This window comes from Cotesia typhae, unplaced genomic scaffold (assembly GCF_013202065.1).
Source record: "Cotesia typhae breed Kobodo isofemale line unplaced genomic scaffold, CoteBio_Ctyphae scaffold_13, whole genome shotgun sequence".
NCBI lineage: Eukaryota > Metazoa > Arthropoda > Insecta > Hymenoptera > Braconidae > Cotesia > Cotesia typhae.
Window position 1 is genome coordinate 17,681,466 of NW_027423774.1, and position 25,434 is coordinate 17,706,899.

Below are 25,434 nucleotides of genomic sequence, written 5' to 3' on the forward strand. Positions count from 1 at the left end.
CAGAGGGAAACCCATCCCTTGCTTCCTATATTTCATATATATATGTATTATATTGTATATACCTACTATACACATACATATAATACCATCCAGTCTAATCCTGCCACTCAACCCTTGAGAATGAGCGCTTCGCGGCGCGTGTTCACATTTAAACGCGCACGCGCGGTTCGGTACCTTCGCCGGGACCGATCTCTTCCGAAGTTCCTCGAGCGGGTGTTTCGGGGCGCGTGGCGCCGCGTCCGAATCTCAGCGTCAGCAGTCGCGAAACGACCGCCGTCTTGTCGGGAGTACTCTGTTGTCCTGACTTCCAGTTTAAATCGTGCGAAGTATTGTTGTTCTATCATTAGCAGGATTATATTAAATAAATGCAATTGAAATAAATTTGCCCAAGTGGTACCAACCCACAAGTTTCACTTTTCATCATATTTTTTATTTTATGTTTTTTTTTAATTATTATTAATAATAATTACAGTAAAAAGTGTTTTGTTGACAAACAATGAGGATAAACATTTCGGAGCTAATTATTCTCATTCGTGATTTTAATTAATCGTGTTCGTATCTTTAAATAATAATGTACGTCCTAAGTTTAAGTTTCTTAATTAAATAATAAATTTAAACAACTGTCTTTATTTTATAAAAGTGAAATTAAATAAAAAAGAAGAAAAGAAAAACACCGAAAGTAAAATAATATTTATATACTCCAAATTAAAATATTCAGTGGTACAACTTTACTTGGATATTACTTTTTTATACCATACGATGATAAAGCTCTAGACAACATAACAGTTCGATTTAATCACAGTACAGGGAGTACAGTACAATTGTTGTCTGCTGCAAAAATAGATTGTCAGTTTCAGTAAAAAAAGAGTATTTGAGTTGACGTAAAGTTTTCAAGTGATATATAATAAAATAAGAGTGATTTGGTTTTGAAGTATAAATAGTGCTATTTATATTATATTTCAATTAATGATAATTATTATTTGAGTATCGTTATCATTAATATTAATATATGTGCTGAGGCGATAAGTGTCAATACGATGATTGTGTATTGGTGATAAACCGTTTTAAATATTATATTTATTTATTATTTATTATTTAATATTTAGTTTTTGTGATTACGATTGCTGATACCAGCGCAATGCTGTGGATACTTAAAAAAATGGAATGCCGATTGGAGCTTTTAATCCTCGTAGTTTTCTCCTTGGCAGCTATGACAAAAGGTTTGTTTTTGTAATTATGAAAGTTTTCATTGAAAAATCCTTTTGTGGAGGTTGTAGGGAATTTTTTAAAAATTGTGAAATATTCAAATGTGCTGTGAAAAATTTTAATATGGTTTTTTTGTTGAAAAGTTTAAATGTTGGGTGATGTTTTCAAAATACGATAAAATTATGTGAATTTTTTTTTATAGAAAATGTCACTTTTTACAAAGTTTATCCAGATCACTACTTTTATTTTGAATTTATTGAACAAAATTAATGAAAATTTTTTTCGGAGTTATTGATAGTGAAAACTTGTGATTTTTGAGAAAAATTTCAAATATACTAAAAAAATCCAGGTCAATTTCATGACATTTGGAATTATTCGCCCAGAAATGAAGTAAATTGCTTCAAAAAAAATTGTTTTGCAGTTTTCTAAAGTTGTAACTTGTGACTTTTAAGTAAAATATAAAAAATACAAAAATTAACTTCTCTACACTGAGAAAAAAAATATTTTTATTAAGAAAATTTTCTTGATATAAAAATTTATGTTCTTGAAAATTTTTAAGAATATTTATTCTTAGCTCAAGAACTTGTTTATTGAAGTAATTTTTAATTCATTTAAATAAAGCTATTCTCTTATTTATCTATTATCAAAAGATAAATATAGATGCTCTTTTCTTCAGAAATTAATAATTAACAATAATAGAATATTGAATCGTCATCGAGTTTCTTGATCCAAGAAATTGTTAATTGAGTAAAAGTATCTTTTTTCAGTGTACAAAAAAGTTCTCGTGAATATTATCGTACCTCTTACTCTTGATATAAAATATTGAAAAGACTCGAATGATTTTTCACCATCAAATTTAAAAAACTTAAATAAAATCTATCAAGATTATTTAAAAAATTTTTGAATGTAAAAAATAATTTATTATTTTTTATATTAACACATTTGTTGGGAAAATGACAAGACAACTAAATGACTTTTTAGTTTGATAGTTACCGAAAGTTAAATCTCCAATAGTCGGTCGGTGAACATAATACATGCAATGATAATGGTTATAGTTATAGATATAATAATTAACTGGGGTGCTCGGAGCAAGTTAAATACAATGGAAAAAAGTTGGTAATAGTAAAGTTATATATTTTAGGTATAGAAGCTCTTATTCAACGAGACATAATTGTCCGCTTTGACTTTGCGAATTCCCGAAGTTTAACAACTCAAAATGGATTTTTTTACTCTTTCTCTGTTAAATTTAATAGTACGGGTCGCAACGTCGTTAAAAACACATCTATATAACTATGTCTAGTACACAGTGAAAATATAAAGCCCGCGAGCTCTTATTCCAGCCGACGTAAAATAGTACAGCCGAGAAAATTAAACCGTTTTGTCAAGTGGTCATGATCTCAGAACATTAACAATCGTTTCTCGTTACTCTTCTTCAGCAATCTTTATCATAACAACTCTTACAATTTCAGTCTTCATTATAATTATAATCCTTTCTCCGCTATTATTTCTAGTAGCTCGAGCTGTCTACTGCCCGAGAAATCGTTAATTCTGCAACTTTAAAACTTTGTATATTCAATTTTATCCTTACTAAATTTTTAATTAAATTACCTCTTAGTAAAACATAAAAAGCAGTATTAAATCTAAAATATCACAGCTAAGACAAACTTGACAAAGACCTTTTGTACTTTAATTTCTCACAAAAAATTGTCTCTTACAATTTTTTCTCCAATATTTTTTTTAAAATTAAAACTCTAAAAAATTTTATAATAAATTTTCTTCTACTATAAATTTTCAATTAAATTACCTCTTAGTAATTTATAAAGTAGTAAGAAATCTAAAACATCAAAGATAAGACAAATTTGAAAAAGACTTTTTTTACAGGAAATTGAATTCTTTACAGTGAATGTATCTTATAATTTTTCATATCTCTAATATTTTTGTCAAAATAAAAATTTGTAAAAATTGTATTCATATTTTTTTACTAAATTTTTAATTAAATTACCTCTTAGTAAAATATAAAAAGCAGTATTAAATCTGAAATATTACAGTTGACAAACTTGACAAAGACCTTTTGTACTTCAATTTCTCACAAAAAATTGTCTCTTACAAATTTTTCCTCCAATATTTTTCTTAAAATTAAAACTCTAAAAAATTGTATAATAAATTTTCCTCTGCTATAAATTTTCAATTAAATTACCTCTTAGTAATTCATAAAGAAGTATGAAATCTAAAATGTCAAAGAAAAGACAAATTTGCCAAAATCTTTTTTTACAAAAAATGTATCTTACGATTTTTCATATCTCCAATATTTTTGTCAAAATAAAAATTTGTAAAAATTGTATTCATATTTTTGTACTAAATTTTTAATTAAATTAGGTCTTATTAAAACATAACAATCTGTGTTAAATCTTAAATATTACAGATAAGACAAACTTGACAAAAACCTTTTGTAAAAAAAATTCAATTCTCCACAAAAAATGTCTCAAAATTACACCTTAGTAATTTTCTTCCTCTACAGTAGTCAACTTTGTTATCTCTCATCCTAAAACTTGATCAAATACTGCTACTGTTAAGCTCTACAACTATTAAATAAAATACTTAATCTAATGTTTAACCATTATATCTCTCTAACATTATTATTCTATCTCGCTCCACTTATCAGCTAAGTAAAGCAACGTAAAGTGTAAGAAGCTCGAACTTATACTGAATGTACTCTGATTTTGAGGTTTCACGACAGACTCAAGTCTCATGTCATCTGTGCACTCAAGTGCATCGATTTACGATAATTCGAGTGCAGTCGATCGATTACCATAGCCTCACATTGCAGTATCATTTTTTTCCTGCAACTTTTAACTGAATAAACTTTTCTTTAATCTTGAATTTTTTCCACACTTATTAATATATTAATTTATACACGTAAAAATAAATTCTGAAGAGATAGCAAATGTTCCGCGGACGATGCCACTGCAGGAATAATTAATCGAAATTCATGTAGATAGATTTATAGATATCGAGTATGCTTATAAACTTATACCTTATAACAACTTATACCACCAACTAAAGATAGCTCTCGTATGTTTCCCGGTTGTAGAATTAAATATCCAGTATTAAATCGTGGGTAAGCTTATACACTTTGGATCTATAATATTAATCTAAATCTTAGATATATAATACGAAATACAGCATGCAGTAAATATATACGTATATATAAAAGCTATCGGCTGCGTCAGCAAAACTTTAAATATACTCCGTAACTATAACTATAAATATGTGAAGGTGGATGTGTGCGATATTGTATATCCTACATAATTGATATCGATGCTTACTCACGTGAAGCGCGATAATATTTTTAATTTTTTTCCTATATAACTTCGATTATGTTTACATTAAATTTGTATCCATATGTGATCAAATATGTGTGAGTGTATTATTACATCGATAGAAAGATTGTATATTGTATATTGATGCGTAGATGTGTTCATATATACATCCGGTTGACACGATCATCGCTACCAGGTGAAGCCGACAGGTGTCTATTTTCTTTTTATTTTATATTTATCACCCACAGTTGCGTCGACAGATAGCGAGGCTTACATCTCAATTTCGATTTAAAAATATGCTAAATGTGAATTATTTTAATACGAAATCGTCTTGAGTTTTTTTTCCGATGCGGGAAATAAATAAAATTGTTAAATGTAAATTTTATTGCGGCGAATAAAATAAATCGCGGGAGGGCAGTTCAAAGTATCAAATACTATTTTGTGATTCGATGAAAGTCGAGCAAACAATTTATGCAAAAAAAATACATATATATAATGTGAAGTGTGTGAATGTTTTGGTAGCTTATACTGCAGTATTATAGAATAGAAAAAGGTTTACAGTATAGGAGAAAAAACTAGCGCTGTCAATCTCAAGAACGAGGGAATCGACACTTCCAATTTAAATATGTAAAGTACACAGTAACTCGTGAAAAGTTTTCTTACTCTTTCTCGCGGCGGGTCTATCAATTTAACTTCTTACTCCGAACACACAACTGTCGAATAATATCCGATCCGATCCGGTTGTCTGTCTCCATCTTCGTATTCGGGAATGGATCTATATAAGTATATGTATAATACAATGCTTCTACTCACTATTTCTGCTTTTTACTCTTTACTCTTTTATGGCCTTATAAATTTTTTATTTCAATCCCATCTAGTCTCTCTCACTTCAATCGAGCGGTGTAGTATTTTTAATTCATAATATCGATAGATGTGTTCTATTATTCACTTTAGCATCGATCCTGTCCTGGCAAAACGATCCCCGACGTATTTTCTCTCGGGCTGTCACACGTAACGTCGATACAATTTTAGTCGACGGGAAGAGTATAGAAACTCGAGTATATTTTTCCTTTAGGAATACAACAAATTCTGCACAGAATAAATAAAACACTGAATAAGTAAAATACTAAATTATCTTGTGTTGAGTGATGGTGTTTTTTGCTCTTGAATTGTTTTATTTTTGTTTTGTTATTAATACTTAAAGTACAGAGTGCTCAACAAAAAAAAAATCGGTTCACAGAAAGAAAGAAATTTTTGAATCAAGCGTAAATTTGCTTAAATCAAGAAAATCTTAAGGAAGATTGAAAATTTCTTGAATGAAGTTAAAATTTCTAGAACGAAGTTAAATTTTTTTAAGTCAAAAAAATTTCTTCTTGCTCCAAAATAACTTCGGTCTTCCTTACAATTTTCTTGGTTCAAGAAAATTTTTTTTTCTGTGTCGAAATAAAATTTTTCACGAAGCTATTCTTGAATTTTCAGTGAATTTAATTGGAAATTTTTTATTAATATGCGATTTTAAATTAGACTTATGACTGATAAAATAATTCTCGGCAAAAAATTAACTACTGATTATCATAAAAAAATTAATTTAAATAATAATAATAATAACAATAGAAAAAAAAGCAATCGTCAATCGTGAAATGTAGATCGAGTTATAAGTGCGTCAGCGGATAGTCGATCGCGGGTGTCTTGAGCAATCTTCCTGTCCGTCTTGATGTCGGCTAGAGTCGTGTCACGTCTGTTGGTGGTTCGTGCAGTAGAGGAACGGGATCGATAAGAGCTTTGCCAATCTAACTAAGGAGACGATGAGCCAAGAGGACGACAGGATACCGAGTCGAGAACGAACCAACTGACTATCAACTCCGTCGCCGATTGATCGATCGTCTCTGTATTCTGTACTCTCTGCAATTTAAGATATTCTTCATAGTAGTATCTAGTATTTATATATTTATATTTAACACAATTTTATTTTCCTACTGCGAGTATCCGAGCGTAAATTCGGCCCATGTTTGATCGACACCAACAAGACCGATCGAACGAATCAGAATAACAAGGTGAAATTATAATATACAACTAAACTAGTTGGCAGATTATTATTTTTTTGGACTTCCGTCGTACGCAGACACCGATCGCGTCTGATAGATCTATCGGTGCTCAATCTCCAAGGCTCGCTGTCGATCTTCATGAATAATCGACGTCGCCTTCGAGTCATCGATACGATAAGCATAAAGTATTAATAGTCACTACTATACTGCTATGTATAATGTACTACAACTCACTTGTATTGCTTCGTGCTTAAGTTGTTATGATTTTTTATTGAAAAAAAGGAAAAAAAAATTGCTCTTTAATTTCATAAATTATAATTTATCACTTATCACTAAACTATCGATGCTCGTGTGAAGATCCATACAACAAAATAAAAGCTTGCGGGTAGCGTCGGCGCAACCAGTGGCCACCGATCGCGAGGTTAATAGCGGTCCGCCGATCAATCGCCCGATACCCGATAATCTTCACGATTTTTAAATTCCGCAGAATATTCGTGACTATGAATAGAACTAACTCGCGGATTCCCGATAAATCAAGTTCATGCGAATCTACGATAAATCCATTAATTCGCGGCTTATTTCCATAGATAAAGATTAAGATTGAGATAAAAATACATAGATACAGGCATAAATATATAAATACATAAATACATAAATACATCGGTTATGTATTAAATGTATAATGATCTCGTATATTGGAGTGTTCGTTTAGCCTTGAGCTTCCTGAATTCTACAGGTAATGGCACTTATTATCGTATCATCATATCACCATCCTAAAGATAATTAGTATTATTACAGATTAATTCTTGGTTTTCTCACTGTCAATTACATAACGAGTTTAATAGCACACCGTCTTAAGTTGTCGTAGTGCCCGTCGCCGTCTGTATCAATTACAGGGTATATCTAGTGTAGAGTAGCTTACATCAGCGGACTAATAACGGATACAAGTGGTTTGGTTGGATATAGGAGATGATACCAGCGAAATGAAATTAGATGAGATGGGAAAAATACTATTCATGGAATTTCGTAACGAGGCTCTGACAAACGCTCCTCCTATTCCATCTTCTATCATATCATGTCTGTGTTATACATTTGGACAGCTACGTTGATGTAATGGGAGCTGGCGTCTCTTATTATATTATTATGTTATATACGTGAAGTAAAATTTTGGATCTAGTCAGACGTTTTCTATAAAAATTTATAATGAACAAAATAATAATTCACGATCAGTTAGATACGTTGAAGTTCGTTATTAATATTTGATAGTATGTTTTATTTTATTTATCATTTTTTATTTGTTATCTATTACTATTTTTCTAGGCTTGATAAATGTATTGAGATAAAAATCTCGGAAGTCCATAACTGTTTAATTAATTTGGACAGAAAATTCTAAATACCCATGATCCTGCACAGAAAAAAATGTTCACTTGAGCCAAGAAAATATTTTTCTTCCTAATTATTTTCTTGGGCTAAAAAAAATTTTTTTTTGACACAAGAAATTGTTCACTTGTTCCAACAAAATTAATTTTCTTAATTAAAAAAATTCGTATCTTGATCCAAGAAAATTTATTTAAGTCAAGAAAATCTTCTTGTTTTGAGAAAATTCAGCCTCTTGCTCCGAAAAATTTTTTTATTGATAGAAGTAAATTTTTTTACCTTGAGAAAATTTCTCTCTTACTCCAAAAAATTAAATATCTTGTTCTTTAGTCAAGGAATTTTTCTTTTTGTGTGTTGCTCATTGAATTTATAAATGAAAATGATCCAAACAAATAGAATTTATAACATTAATTACTCTGATAACACTAATGATTAAATAAAGTATAAATGTCAATATATAAAATAATATAAAATACACAATATAGATACGCATATATTCGCGTTTATTTCCCACACTCGAGTCTTCATCATAAGCGCCACGGGTTTTTATTTTCGCTGGATACTGACACACACATGCGAGCCCGTGGCCACTCAAGATCTCGAAGGAGACGATACTTGTTCTGAGAAATAATCTCTCCGAGCCATTACATTTAATATTCACACAGAAAACTACCACACTCATCCATATCCATATCCATATCCTCAACTCGATATCGTTTTATTTATCCACATCTCGTCGTCTCTACTCTCTTAAATAATGCTATTTTATCACGCGGGTTTATACCATTAGGTCTATTGGCCCGTTTCCACAAACAACATTCAGCTCTTTATCTTACCAATTTAATTATTAATGGCTGGCAGCTTGACGACGTGTCAAATGACCCAGCCACTTTACGTCACCACCATCTAAAAAACAATTAAATTTTAAATCCTAAAAATTAATTTAATCAGGGGAATTTCAAAAATAAAATATTCAAAAAAAAAAAAATAACAGCCATCAATTTAGCTTCACACTGTACTGTACTAAACTCTGAATTAATATCCATAATTCAGCAACACAATAAGACTGCGAAAAGTTTGAGTCTAAGGCAGAGTTCCTCGGCGTACCTTGTACCCGTATCAAACACTTGGCGCTAACGCAGAACACAGATGCCACCACTTGGTTGAGCACACACTCCCCTTGGTTCTCACCAGCAGAGCCAGTCGACATTCTTCGTCGACTATACGGCATGTAGAAGTGTAAAAGTTTAAGTAAAGGCGCACATCATCAGCAGAACCCAAGACACATCCAACATTCAAGGCATTATCACCTCCCAACATGCTCTCTATTATACTTTACGGCGCCGCTAAGACTCGTTTCTCTTCATCTCATTCCCTTTCGCACTTACATTCTTTCGTTTTTACTTTACTCCTATTTGCCGAAGTAACTTCAACATTAATTCCCTAAAATTTATTTATATACTCTTTTTTTTTCCTTTTTTAACACCCTTAAGATTCGGCAGTTAATTGCCAGGATAATCATCTATTGATTGTACATAATCGATGTTCAATCTAATACAAAATAAAAAACGCTCTTAAAAAAGAATGCCACCATTTAGTAATTACAGCACAAACGGTTTCAATTGACGGAATCTATTGCACTATGAAATTTAATTTGTTAGTCTGTAATATTTGAATTTTTTGAATCAAAGTATTTAATATTAAGAAAAAAATTTTTTTGAATCAAGATATCAGTCATCTTCCTCAAAATATTCTGTTATTGAGCCAATATATTTTTTTTTCTATAGATTAATAATAATAAGATAAAACATAAATTCAATTCCCATTTTTTATCGGCTGATACAATATCTGCAAATAAATTATTAATTTATTTATAATTATAATCATAATTAAAAGATTGCCGAGTGGTGAGTTGTTGAATTGATTTTTTTTTCTTTAAGATAATTGTGAATAAAAATAATACAAAGATATTAGAGCTATCAATCAGCGGGAATGTTTCAAGTATTTACAGCTAAACAGTGATCTGTTATTATTATTCCCTGTAATACTTTCGCGCAACATAACACGCGTTACATTACATTACTACCCACAACTTTATTTCTACACCCGTATACCGACAAGTGTACTGCCGATAACTTTCTGTACGACTTTGCACTCTCCTCAACTCTCGACTCTTTTCTAAGAATAAATAAATGATAACGATGCTCGAGAAAAATACTCGGTAATTTTGAAGACACAATTTAATTATAAAGACGGATTTTCATTGAAATTTAAAATATCCCGAGCAGACGTAGGTAAATAGAGGATAAGGATGAAAATGAGGGTGCACGCGTCTTGATAGGATTGCGAATAGAGCAAATATTTACGAGGGACCAACGCGACCCGAGAAACTGAGCAGAGAAATAGTTGAAGACAGTCTTCATTACTATACCAATGAGCTGGCTTCGTACTTGTACTCATACTAAGGCTTAACTTTGTATTGAGGACTAGAAGGATGTTTAGTTACGACTCAGTCTAGCCAGATACAGACAAGAGCGAGAGTCGTTATTTACTCGGTAATATGGACCACGACCTGACTGACTCGCGTGGAATTATTAATGACACGGCTTGTTCGAGTGATGAACGACGAGTCAGCGAGGACTGTTGTGTTGTATTACGTGTCTGTATTGTAGAGAGTCTATTTAGGTTCCGCGGATCTATTCGCGTTTCTAATAGCCATACGTAATGTTTAATGGCTTTTTAAAATTTTTAAATTATTGATGTGAAATCTAAGATTTTTATTTTCAAACATATTGATTGACATTATTTTTACTAAATTTTTCGACTTTTTTAAATCTTAATATTTTATCTGAAGGGTAGATGAGATGATAAAATTGATGAGGACCTTTTTGTCGAAAATTGAAATTTCTATAAATTTTTGTATTGCAAATTTCCGATATTTTTGCCAAATTTATAAATTTTAACTTTTTGATTACTCAAAACAAAATTTCTAATAATAATTTACTTCATTTCTATTCGAAAAATTAAAGATAGATACATAGATATTTATTTTTATGCCAAGGCTATAATGGCCGAATGGCAAATACAAAATTACATATTTAATAATATACAGTACAAATAACAATAAATATTATTTACTTAACTACTTATTTTAATATTGATTGATTTATTTTCAATTTATTATTTGTGAACTTAAATTTTGATTTAACTGAGAAAATAACTTAAAATAACGTCCTATCTCACTTACAAAATTCAAACAACAATTTATTGTTATGTCCTTAATTAAAGTTTTTTAATACCATTAATTTTAAAAATTTCTTAAATTAAGAAAAAGAGATTTTTACATTAGCCAAAGAAAAAATTTTTGTCTAAAATGTTCTTAGTTTAAGTTAACTTTCTTTTCTGTGTACATATTTATTTAATATTCAATCCAGTGTCTTCAGCACAACATTTTTCTTAAACTTTACCAATCTGGTGGATATATAATATAAGTATGAACAATTCCACTCAACTCAGTACATTCTCGTTAAATTTATTTATTTTACTTATTTTAGGTGGTACGCTCAGCCTCAGCTCCTATCCATTCTATTCAGCTGTACTCCATTATAATTTTATTTTTAAAGTCCAGGAGAAAGAAGTGCCGGTAGTGGTTATTTCGTGCGATGAAAAACTTTTTCCGGGTACTATAGATGTAGAGATGCCTCGAGTAGTAGATAGATGCGACGAGTAGATTTCCACAGTTAAATAAAATAAAATAAAAATAAAAATAATAAGAATGAGATAAAGACAGACAGAAGTAGTAAAAAAAAGAAAACAATTTAAATTTAAATATAAATAATTAAACATTTTGTTTCTTTGTCACTCTCTGCTTAACAGTGACGCGAGAAAGAGGATAAGGAAAATGGATTTTTAATTTCAATCCGCCGGGTTCTATTATAATCCTCACCGACTATTACTGAAACTTTTTTTGACATTACGATCTCTATAATTCAACACTTAATCTAAAAATCTAGCAATAATTTAAATTACTCGGTAGTAACTTTTATTTTTATTTATTCATTTATTTATCACGCTTTTAGTTTTACTGCCAGGAAAATTAATTATTTAACAATTTAATTAATTAAGTGTTAGATAATTGTTTGCTCCATTTTTTTCAATTAATATGCGTCAACAAATTAAATCAATTTTAATTTACATTAATTATAAAAATAATCAATTTCTTGTTTGATTAAAAAATTCAATGAAAAATCAATTATAAAATTCTTAAGCTAAAAATAAACTCTCATTAAGACAAAAGAAATTTTTCTTTAATTAAAACGCTTGTATGCATACTCATTAACATAATCATTAACTGCCAAATCGATAAATATAAATTACATATTAATATTAGTCGGTCGTATAGTTGGATAAATCGTTTGAAATTAATTATCTAAAATACTAAATAATTGATTTGTAAAAAAAAAATTAAATGACTTGTTCATTAATAATGACCGCCGGTAATCACCTACGGTGCTTTCGTTAGGCTTTCATGCGTCGAAGAACGATCAATACATCTATCAGCATCAAATGTACATTTACATGTGTGCATGAACGTATACATACAGCGTATGTGATGCATATACGTTGAATATGAGCGCCTGAAGCTACCGGGTCATTATGAACGTTGATGGCCAGTTCGTTAAAGTGACACGGATTCATGGCTCCAACGGTGGCGGCTTGTACTCACATTCGCATGCATCCGTAGGTATAACATACAACATAAATGTTTGTAAATAAAGTCCGCATCTATATACATACAGTAGGTTTAGTGTCGAGATGTTTTTTCTTTAAGCAATTAGGCCTGAGAAATACAAAAGAAACACTGTGCATTGCAAAAAATATTTTTCAGAGCAGAGGGTATTTATGTATACATGCAGTATGTTGTATATTTATGTATATGTATATAGTAGTCCATTTTATGTTAATTTTTATTTTTATGAGCGATAAATAACCGCGAGAAGACTTTGTACAATAAAACTTTGAATATTTGTACACATATAAGTTCACCTACAACAACAAATATCGTGAACAAAACAACAAACAGTCCGAATAGCTTACACACTGTTATTTTATCGGTAAACTATTAAAACTAGTGGAACGCTTAGATGTGGTACGGTTTTATCGGCGCTTATCAATGCTATTTTTCTTATTATATTATTGCTACTTAGCTGTGGTATACAAAACTTTAACCTTTGATCTCATTAAATCACTGCGGGTTATGATTCCCCTTCGAAGTGATAAATTAACGTCGGGTAAGCTTTAAAATTGTTTATTTAAACAATAGAGTCGAAATTGTATCACGAATTGCGACATTTATTTGAGATGACTCACAATAATTATTTTGTTTGTGAAATATTTAAATTACCAATCGTATTCTTAGAATTAGAAGATTAAATTCTGGACAAAAACTGTTTTTTACACAGTAAAAAATTTTGCGTCAATGCGTCAAAAAATTTTATGTTAAAAATTTTTATTTTAAATATTTAACACTTTTTTGTGTTAATTTAACACAATAAATGTTAAATTTACACATAAAAGTGTTAAATATTTAACACAAAATTTTTTACTATGTATGATTTTTTTGTATCTTCAATATTTTACCCTTAATTAATTTAAAAGTTTATCCCTCCGTTTTTTTATAGATTGAAATTTTTCTTTTGATTTTTAGAAATATTTTTTTTTCAAGGTCAATAAAATACAGTACGACATTTGTACTCATATGAAAAGACACATTAAATTACCCATTAATAACAACCTAAAAAACATTTAATAAAAAATAAAGGGTATTTCTAATAATAAATAATGAGTATTTTAGCAACAGTAACCCCCAAGTCACAGATAGTTAGGAATCTTTTCACTGACAAGCTATAAATTATAAAAGCAACATACGGGGCATATCCGGTGTCACTTGTATAGTTTTCGCACAATATAACGAGTAGGTCGAATGAATATAATAGTTTATATGATATAACGTATAGAGCTGACCTAAGAAATAAGAGAAATTCACCCCGTCCAATAACCCATAGGTCATAATACGTGGATGTATATATCTAGTGAGTACGCGTGTTATATTGGATAAAATGCGTGCATGAGCTTTGCCAGACGTCCATATGTCGCGATGCACCATATGCGGGTTCATATATATATCATATACATTTGATATGATATGATATGTATATAAACTTGTGTGTATGCTTAGTGATTATCATTATTAATCGAATGAGTCGACCAAACTCGCGTAAATGCGATATTACCATACCGCGAGTTCGTCGCCGTTTTAAATGCATAGACATACATGTATATAGTCAACTCTGTTTAAATGTTTCATAACTTCATTTGATATATTTTAGTGTATCATGCAATTTATATTTGCTAACTAGATCATGATTATTATTATTATTATTATTATTATTGGTTTTTTTTAAATTAATTTCAAAAGCTTGAAATTAATAAATTGAATGAAAAAAAAAAAATTAATGATGTAAATGAAGTAAATAAAAAATTAAAATTTTTTAAATTATCATTTCAATAAAAACGATAAAATCAAATTAGCTGATAGAGTATGAAGTATATTATTCGAAGCCGATTTATTCACATTATAAATGTATATGTGTATTTAACGAGTTGATTGTTGGCTCTTTAGCAGTTTAAGTCGCAAGTCGATTCTATTAACAGAGGAGCGGGTGCATTAGCTCTATTTTTTTTTTTTTTTTTTTATTCAGATTAAAAAAAAACTCGTTTAGTTTAGTCGGTTGATTTAAAAATAGAAAACGACACACGCGAATGTAGAAGAATTACCGTGCAGCAGCGCCAGAGGCGACAACAGTCAGCTAAACGGGAAATGGGAGTGTAGAAAAAATTTGTGTTTTGTGTTTAGTTAATAGATTTATGTTTAGAATAGTTTCGTCGTTTCGTTTCGGAAAATTCAACTAAACTTTGATATTTTGTAAAGAATTATTTAAAAATTTTTATCCATCATAAATTAATTTTTTTTTTTTTAAGAAGTACATTTTAAATTCTCTCTTACTCCCCCTATTTTTCCAGTTAAATATAAAAACTAAATTTAAACTAAATCCTCTTGTAACATTAATCCAACTCTCATCTCTCCTGCACTATTTCCTCTATTACAAATACAACGCGTATACTAGGTTTGGGTTTAGCTGCAGCTGTCAGCGAGTTTGTCATCCCAAAGACCCTGAAAACGAAAAAAAAAAAAAAAAACTAAATGAATTAAAATTGGGCATTAAAAAACAGTTAAGATATTTATTTAGCTAGATATTTAATTCAAACGGATAAATTGTTAACTGTAAGTAGGCAGAGATAATACCTCCCACGAACGACGAACACACAGAGGATAGCATAGAGCTTGTAGCTTGTTAACATTAGAGAAAAGTAAAAGTCGAAATCCACTTGATATGTTGGCCAGTTTATTTTATTATTTTTTCTCTCCTCATTTCATATAATCTTCTTATCTCTTTCTCAATAGGCTTTAAAGAATTTAGATATCTATTAAGTGAACTTGAAATTGATTATTACTTAAGTTACGAACGCCCACATCTCGTGTGTATTTTGTATTATTTATACATTTTTATTATATTATATTATTTTATATTATAGAGTATCTATGCTTACATCCTAGATTATTTTAATCGAGGATTACCACTATTTTTTCGAATTAAATAACAATATTTTAGATAACTTAACAACTGATATGTTTGTTATTGGATAACGGGTATCATCCTCTATTTATTATTTTTTATTTATCGCCATTTTTATTACCTCTTAACTCACAATTGGTGTATCGTAGATCAACGCAATAAATTATTTACTTTTAATTTTGTTTTGGGAAGGCTTGAAGCTTATTCGGTGTAATATTCTGAATTTGGTTAACATTACTCAAAAATCAATAAAGATAAAAGTTTGTACATAAAATAATTAATCAAAAAGGTTTTAATTTTTTCATTAATTTTACTAATATCTCAATAAGCTCAATATTTAATTGAAGTAATGAATTTGTATTTCTTGAACGTTTTTTTTTTTGTAAATTTTATCTTCTGAGAAATTTATAAAAAATTTATACTTTTAAATATTACGTACAAGTTTTTATTATAAAATTATTCAAAATTAAACGATAGTATTGTTTAAATGTTCATTAATAGTCAATTTTTATTATTTAACTTTTATTAAATACTTTTATATAACAAGGGCATCGATTAAATGTTAATATTGGAAGTTTTTAAAAATTCATGCATTAATGTATGTTAAAATTCGATTGATAGAATTTAAATAAAGTAAATTCCAATACAAGTGAAATTTTAAAACCAAATTAAAAATTTTAACTTACTTGAAAATCGAAATAAAAAGAAAAATTATTAACAGTAATTCGAAAAGTTATTAAAAAATAAAGCCATAGCTCAGTAATCCAACACAAATTGGACAAGTATTTTCCCCATTTACCAGCATACGGTTCAGTTCAGCCATCGGAGCTTCCCTTGTTATATTACGACAACAAAAGAATAAAACTAATCATTGGAAAAGGAGCTGAGTAGAGCTAGAGCGTAAAAAAATAAAACCGAAGATTGAAAGTTCGTCGACTCGAATTTCTCGAGCTCTTGATCTTCTTTGAGATTACATATATAGGTATTAGTATTAGTATTATTCTTATTACACACAATGTAAAACCCGTGCTGAGTCTACCAAAATGGCGACATCCAGACACTTCTGACAGTTTAAACTGATCGGGCGAAGAATAAGAGAGTTGAATGTAATGGGGGCAATGTCGGTCTGGATTGCAGACTCGTTTGCACTCTGCACTCCTCAGACAAGTTGATGAGATGTTATTACACAAACTAACAATAAGACTTATGAGAGTCCAGGGTATCGATAACAATCCGCTTAATTAAATCATCCGTGAGGCCTTGACCGTGGTCAATTGAACCCGTCGCGAATTTATACGGAACAAAAGAAGTCTAATGAATAAGAATTAAAATATAAATTTAAATAAAAAGAATTCCACTCATGAGATCTGTCATAATCTAATAACGCGTCGATAACGATCCTAATTACACTTCTTGATCATTCTTTTATCTTTTATCTTCTCGTTTTTATTATTTTGTTCTCTCACGCTCTGAAGGCTAACATGTGGGCGAGAGGACGTTGTCAATAAACTCTCTAGCCCTTGATATGATGTTACTTAATATTAAAGAGATTCGAGAGACTTGGAAGAAATTAGTAACAAGTAGAATTTAAGTTAAAGTTTGGAAAGTTCAAAAGTGCATGAATCATTCTGGTCATTAAATTTTTATTAAGAAATATATTGTTAACTAATAGAATAGAATTAAGTACACAGAAAAAAATGTAGACTTGAGCCAAGAAAATATTTTTCTTCCTAATTATTTTCTTGGGCGAAGAAAAATTTCTTTTTGACACAAGAAATTTCACTTATTCAAACAAAATTAATTCTATTGTTTCAAGAAATACGTATCTTGATCCAAGAAAATTTTTTTAAGTCAAGAAAGTCTGCTTGTTTTGAGAAAATTCCTCTCTTGCTTCAAAACATTAAATATCTCGATAGAAGTAAATTTTCATTAATATTTTTATTGATTAAAAATTTATTGTATCAAGTATTTATGATAATTTGAATTAAGAAAAAATTATTTCCACCAAGAATAGAATTTCAAGAAAAATTTTTACTTCGGCCAACACAACTTCGGCTTCATACCTCGAAGAGGTATTGTGTTGGAGAAAATTCGGAGAGCTCATTTTCTTGAGCCAAGAATTTTGTTCTCCAGTCAAGAAATATTTCTTTCTGAATAAGAAAAAAATTACTTGTATTAAAAAAAATTTTTTGATGACAAAAAACTATTGATAGTCATCGAAAATATATTATCTTGTCTAAAAAATTTTCAAATTGATTATAATAATTTTTACTGACTTCAAATAACCTAAAAAATTACTAAATTAAAATCATTTATTTCCACAAATTTTTGAGTCAATAAAAAATCTTTTTCTGGACAATAATTTTTCTGTCTCTCAGTAGATAATGTTTTGTGTCATGAATGTTGCAATTCAAAATTATCAATTATTTAATTTTCAAATAAATTTTCATTAGTAAAAAAAAATAAAATTTAAATTAAAAAAAATATAAATTGAAAGAGGACGGGCGTCATGCTGTGATATCGAATAAAACACGAGGAGTGGAATAAAAACTCCTTAAACGCGATATTACGCGTAAGAGCGGTGATTACTGTCCAATCGGCTCCCGCTGACGGCGAAGCTCTCAGGTGGGTACGTGAGAGCGAGAGAGAGAGGAAAATTACGATAGGAGGAGCTGTAAATATTTCCACGGTAAAAGCATTATCCGGTGTAATGATTCTCGGGTGTAGAGCGTAGAATACAGGATAGGATCGGAATAAATACCACCTACCACCTCAGAGACTCTGAGAGCTGAGAGCATCTCCGCCGCCGCCTTTCTCCGTTCTTACATCCAGTCACTCTTAACATAACTGAGCACGGAGTTAACTTATCCTTTCTCTTTGGCGGCACACACCGTGCCAATGGAACTCGATCGTATGAGAGATATTTGCATACCATGGACGCAAGCTTGATTTATTACCCGAGATGTACAACCGAGCGATACGAGAATCATCGGAATCATTAATACCTAAGGTGTTACTCACCTATCATTTTATGTTTTTGCATTATATTTATTTAGATCCATCCACCAGTACCTAACCATGGACAAGATACAGATGTTAGATTTTTATTTTTCGTATAATATGACCAAAAATCAATTGTTGTTTTCGTTCAAATATGTTTAAAGAATTTGATTGTGGAAGAAAAAATTTGATATTTCAATTCTAAACAAAAATTTTGATTCTGAAGAAAATATGGAGAATTTTTAATTTAATTAACAATTTTTTACGTGATTCATTTTTCAAAAATATTTCCGCTCAAATACGAACAAAAAATCGTAATTTTCACCGTAAACAACAATCAAATCAAGTATTTTAGTGAGATTCATAATTAGAGCTTATTATTTTACAAATCATATAATTTTGGTTTAAAAATTAAAGTACTAAACGTGAAAGTTCAATTTTGTTTTTATTTATAATAAAATTACAATTTTTTTACATTTTATAAAAATTGTCCCTAAATAATAATTTTCATCAAAACTTACCGATATTTTTATTTTCATTACAAATATCTCGAAACTAATTTAATCAAAAATTTAACTTGATTTCAGAGAAAAAATCTTGAACTAAGAACATTATTTGTAATAATTTGATCAGTAAAATTCTTAAACTAAGAAATTTGATTTTTTTAAATCTAACTCGCAAAAATGTTATTCTTGTTTTAAGATTTTTTCATTACTCACAAGTATTTTAATTTAAAAAAATCAGATAAAAATAAAAAACTCACTTTATTACGTAAGAGCTTATAACATTTTTTAATTTAATTGTATTATTAATAAAATAAAAAAATTAAATTCCAAGTTCTTAGACCGTCTGTTCTCCGGATTGAAGCATCATGAACTCTAATACCGCATTTGTAATTTAATATAATTAGTAATTATGTCAGTAATGCTCTTTATCTCGCCACCGGCACTAGTAGACAGATAATAGATGTAATAATGCCGAGATTCTAAGCTTCTCAATCTCGACTGTCTCACTAAGTAGTATAGCGGTTGGTGAACAAACCAACAAATACATATTCATATATCATATCCTTACAAGTAAAGACATTCACATGTACATACGAAGTTCTTAAACAGTGTATGTAATATAATAGTAGTAGTAATAGTAACACCTACAAATATTAACTCACAAACGTGTGTAAACAGAGTAAGAGAAAGAGCGCATAAATGATAAGAAAAGACCGCGAGTCTCCAGTGCATTTGCATTATCATATCTCGTCTAGGCCTTAATTCTCCCGGCTGGAAATTACTGCATCAGGCAAGAGCAACATACACAGTAATACACAAGTAATACACAACAAGAGGAGCCTTATACTCATACTCATACTTATACTTCTACTTCTACTTATATTTAGCCCTCTGTCGCTATATTTACTCCCATACGACTAGATTACTCTGGCGTGTTGTTACCTTGATATGTCTAGTCTCTCTACCCGGTATCTCGAGTCTCTCACCATTTATATCCTCAGACATACTAGTGTAGTAGGTACACACTGTACACTGTACATTATACACTGGTACAAGCTCAAACTCAACTTATGTTGTTCCTAGTCGTCTAAAACCCGTCAAACTTGAGTGCGTAAGTACACTCAAATACACCTTACATACTCTGGTTCTGTGTACACTCACAACCAAACCGCTAAACTTACATGTGTATACACTGGATATTTACCTAGATACACAAGATACTGCATGTGGTAAAGAGACCGGGACTGAGACTAATTTACTCTCTACCTTCATTAATTTAAATTCTCTCGCTCCTCGATACACAGACAGGGATAGGGATAGCTTCCAGGAGGCTGTTTATTTATTTAATGCAATGCTACTGCGAAAAACCCCGATCTCAAAGAACATTTTTAATTACCCAGTAAATATATCATCAGGGAAAAAATTATGCCGTGACGATCGACAAAGATCGATTGCTTTTATCTTGGGGTATATCGACGGCTAATTAGGCGGCGTACTTTCCTCTACACGACTACTTATATTAATACTCGTACATCGTGACATAAAGTGCGTGTTTGTGTACGCAGTAATATTCCTCCTGTCTATCTATCTTGAGCTCTATACCCATCTATGAATTTAATAAAGGTAATTTTCTTACCACGCCTACGAGGGCGAATTATAGACAACAAACGTTCATAACAGAATACTAATGCAGTATATCCGTGAAAAATTTTCCTTTTATCGGTCTTATTGTCATATCAGGCTATAAATAGTAATGTAATGTATAAAATAATTTATTACAATTTTTCTTTTTTTTTATTATAAATTTATTCAGAAAATTTTTTAATTTTACAGGAAAATATTTTAAATTTATATTACCCATGAAAAATTAGATTAAATATTTTTAAAAATAACATTTTGTAAAATAAGTAATGCAGAATGAAAGCATGTAATTTTTACGGATCCCTCCCTGTAATTTTCACCTTTTTTTTCCACACTCATCTACTGACTCCACCTCATCGTGAGTTCTCATACATTTACGTCAGAAACTAGGGAGCGATATTCATTAGGACTCGTCTGGAGTCTCGACTATTGTTGGTTGGCCTCGCGACCGTTAAGCCGACGCAGAGAATCTTTGAACAAACAAAAATCGGCGAAGGTGAGTCGCCAGCATCCACTCCGTCAACAGAAGAAACTAATAACGATAAATAAAAACCATGTCAAGTTTTAATAGCGATACGAGTGTAAGAACGAAATTAAATAAACATCATATAATATGTAGCCCAAGGTGCTCGATAGTCCTGTCTGATACGAGTCCAGTTAATATAGAGGGCTTGGATTAATTATTTCTTCGGTTCTCCTTAGACGTTGCTCTTGATCTTCATCTTGGTCCTTTTCCTATTCCATACCAGAGCAGTGCCAATATAAAGTCTTAGGTCTTATATTACTGAGAGTATACCGGGTATTGTGCCCACGGGCAGCATGAGCACGCCTACTCTCGTGCCAGCGTTCTCTTTTCCCTTTACGTCACTCGTCGTCTCACCACCTAATCGCTTTTATTTTCCATCCTCGTTATATTATACTTCTCATTCCTCCTCTTAATCTCTCTCTTTGCTTTGTCTTTCTCTCATTCAGCTATACCAGTCGACAAAGGTAACGTGCCGTGATTATAGTATCCGGACGTCGTCGCCGGCGGACCACCATGCTAGCACCGGCACGAGTTCGCGAGCCACTTCCGCTTTCACCCCTCGTCATTGCTTTATACACTCGAGCTGAACCACATACAAATACTATCAAATATACCTACATTTACATCTACATTTATACAATCTTCTCTTCTATTGGCTTCTTACTCTCGTCCATTCTATGAAGTACACAGTACTCAATATGCAATAGTTATAATGATAATAACAATAATAGTACTACCGGCAATTGTAATGCCCTTTGTGCCCAAACGCTCGCTTATGGACGTACGAGATTGCTGGCATTGCAATACGATCGATTTATTACACAATTGTAATATCCTGCCGGCATTCTACCCTCAATTTGTTTGTCAAAGGAATTCGCCCGTCACAATACTGTCTAATGGACGTTATTTTATCTTTTTAATCACTTTATTTTCAAGTAATTACATCTCGGAAATTTATATTTTTAGAGAAATAGTATATTTCACCGAGATACAATTTTTTTTGGATAAATTAATTGATTAATTTCTTGATAAGCGACCCTTTGTACAAAAAATGTTTACTTGAATTTAAAAAATTTTTCTGCGTACATGAATTGATTTCAAGTAAAAAGAAAATTTTTTTAGCTAAATACAACAGAATTTTTGTTTGTAAAAATATTTTTTTAAATCAAGAAGATTTTTTCTCCCATGAAGAATTTTATTTTAGATGCCTTTATTTTTTTACGATGAAAAGTTTTTCATTTGAATAAAAATTACTTCAATAAATTTGATCATTTTTTAAGATATTTTCTTTAATTAAAAAAATTTTTTTTTTCATAAAATTATAATTTTTTCCGTATAATTACACCTCTAGCTTTTATACTAAAAACATAAATACAGATTAATCAAAATAAATGTCCCAGTTATTTGTACTAAAATATTTTGACCAAAGTTATCTCTGATTTGTGTACGAAAAAAGTTATTGCGAAAAACATTGAGCACAATTTCCTTTATATAACCGACATATATATCCTCAGAAACTCTTGAACTAACCAAGAACACTATTTTATATGTCGTGGTAAACATAAATATATCAAATTATCTATGTTTTCAAGCAACTTTTATATTTTTCTGCTGAACACTTGCCATGACCTGAATTCGGTGGCCAAACGTCCGCGTGTATATCGACAAAAACATTTTTCGAGTGGAAAATAGAGTTCGGCTCGGCTACTATCATATAGTATGTACAACTTTATCTCATGAAATATAGTGCACGTGTACATGTACAGCAGGTTTCTTACCAGTTATTTTCCACAAACCGCTGTCGAGAAACTTGAAACTGAGGCGTCCTATAAAAAACATATGCACCGATGGAAATTCGAATAAGATCCAAATGCCCTGTCCGAGTAGTTGGCTTATAAATAGACAGCCCTTGAGTCCACGTATTACACCCACATTTAAATGCAATATAACATCATACTGCTTTTATTTTTATTTTTATTTTTATTATTATTGTGATTTTTATATACGAGGACGATATTTCATCACTGGACCATTTAGTTTGCTGAAAAGAGACCAAGGGTGTTGTGGATTGAAAAAGCAACATTGTTTAATGTCCCCAATGGAGTAAAAAAGTATTCGACTTTAGTAGCTGATAATTTTGGTACCTCGGGTGACGCGTGTCAAGGGGGGAGGCTCCACGGGTTGCAGAACCAACAAAGAAAAAGAGGATGCGCCACGCTTCGCAGAACTGGCAACAAAAAGAACCCATACTGCACAATAGTAACAATAATAACAATAGTTACAATAATGATAATGTTAAAAGGGGGTAACTCTGAAGCCAGTACTCATTTCGCGGGGCACCAAACAATGCTGTGCCCCTTGGTCGGTTGTCGGTACCCCATAGGACAATCCGATCGATATGTCATTGTTCCAAAGTATGGAGATATTGATTTTTTCGGTGCACCGGTCGCGTGCTGACGCTATTCGTATGGAAAATTTTGCGTCATTGCTATTCCTGTTATGCGTTATGTATGTGTATATCTATATATAACAGTACTATACAGTATTATTGCACACTTAACTACGAGTTATGTTTGTAGATGGAGAAAAGTTATCCTCGTTAAGAATACTTTAGTGCTTATGCAGTACTTAGTACGTAGTACTCTTATTGGATATTTCTGCTGGCCCTTAAGCACTTCTTGGTGTACTAAGTACACGTGAGTGCTCAATTGTTCGATCAACCGATTCACAACCAACTATTTTATCGTTAAGTCTGGAATGGAGGATGCAGGTTCTATTATTGTTGAATTTAATTTAGACTGTAATTAGTTTCAAGAGGACTACTGTAGTAGTTTGAGAGAAATTCCAAGTAATTATTCCTACAGTATTTGTAGAGTATAGTTTTTAGTACACAGAAAGAATTTTTTTCATAAATTACCATTACACTGCAGCATAGGACTAACTCGAGCGTGATTTATCAATTTTTACCTATCGGGTAATAAGGCCTAAGTGATAAAATTGCTATTTAAAATAACCGCTTCCGATAAAGACTTCTCTAGTAGGAACGACTAGCATAGAAATATCGCTACAAGTTTATAGAGTCCCGATACAACGTTTCTTGTCTTCTATATTTCATCATTCGTCATATGCTAAAGTAGCACAGAAGAATTTATAAAAAATGATTTGAGTAAATGGTAAACATTATTTATGGTGAAAATTACCATTACTCCATTATATTTTATGGCTAATGTATTAATTTAAAAATTAATGATGCATTGCAATAATTAAATACAACATTTTCGATTTTTTTCTAAATCTCCCTAGGCCTTATTACCCGCCGGTACCTTATTTTAATAATAAAGTGAGTACTGTACATCAAAGTAAAATCTCTATTACTTTTGATCGCGCATTATAAAATTTATTTGACATTTCTCTTTGAGTGAATAGTTAAGTTGAAAATTTAATTTACCGGAGTTGATTAATCCAGACAATGAACTAGAGGCTTTGTAGTTAGGATCCGTAAATTCAATAGCGAGAGTTTAGAGAGCAAGTATTAGAATTTTCTAGGAGTTCTGTAAATCCCGGATTTCGCGGTTCAGAGGCTTCAAGATTTCCAGTTATCTAAAGGTTAAACCAAATGATAATATGTCACGATTAGCTTATTGTTGAAATTATTTTATTCAACAACAGTGAATTTGATTTAATATTTCACATATTCATTATGATTAGCTTTATTGTTATAAAGTTTGTCTCCAAAAGCTTGAAATCCCTTAGCGATCTCGGGGAAAATTTAGCGGGTTTGCGTTTTCCGAGAAACTTCTCAACTACTACGGTCTGTAGAGCAAAGAACATACAGAAGCCGTGCGTTCAAACATCGTATCGAAGAGAAAGAGGGAGATAAGTCTGCATATCTATAACCTATGCTACGGAACATTTTACCTGGATATAGCTTATGAGGCTCCAAGTTTGGCGAGTGAGGGGCAAGAGGCAACGGGGTTACAAACTTGAGCCTAAGGAGCAGACAACATGGGCGTCGACAGAACTCACCTCAACTATAACTATAAGGTTTTGCATGTACATGTACCTTCTACAAAACATAGCTGTGTATGGATGTATACATGTATCTGTCTGTGTATT

The 25,434-nt window shown here is 30.9% G+C and overlaps 1 protein-coding gene across 1 annotated transcript in view; it reads left to right on the top strand.

The window, feature by feature from the left end:
* Nucleotides 1-288: 288 nt before the first annotated feature.
* Nucleotides 289-25,434, top strand: part of LOC141534839 (roundabout homolog 2) — a 258,219-nt gene continuing 233,073 nt past the window's right edge. The window contains exon 1 of the mRNA XM_074254429.1: nt 289-1,220. Within this exon, the coding sequence (XP_074110530.1) occupies nt 1,139-1,220 (82 nt within the window). The 5' untranslated portion in view covers nt 289-1,138. The remainder of the gene's footprint in view (nt 1,221-25,434) is intronic.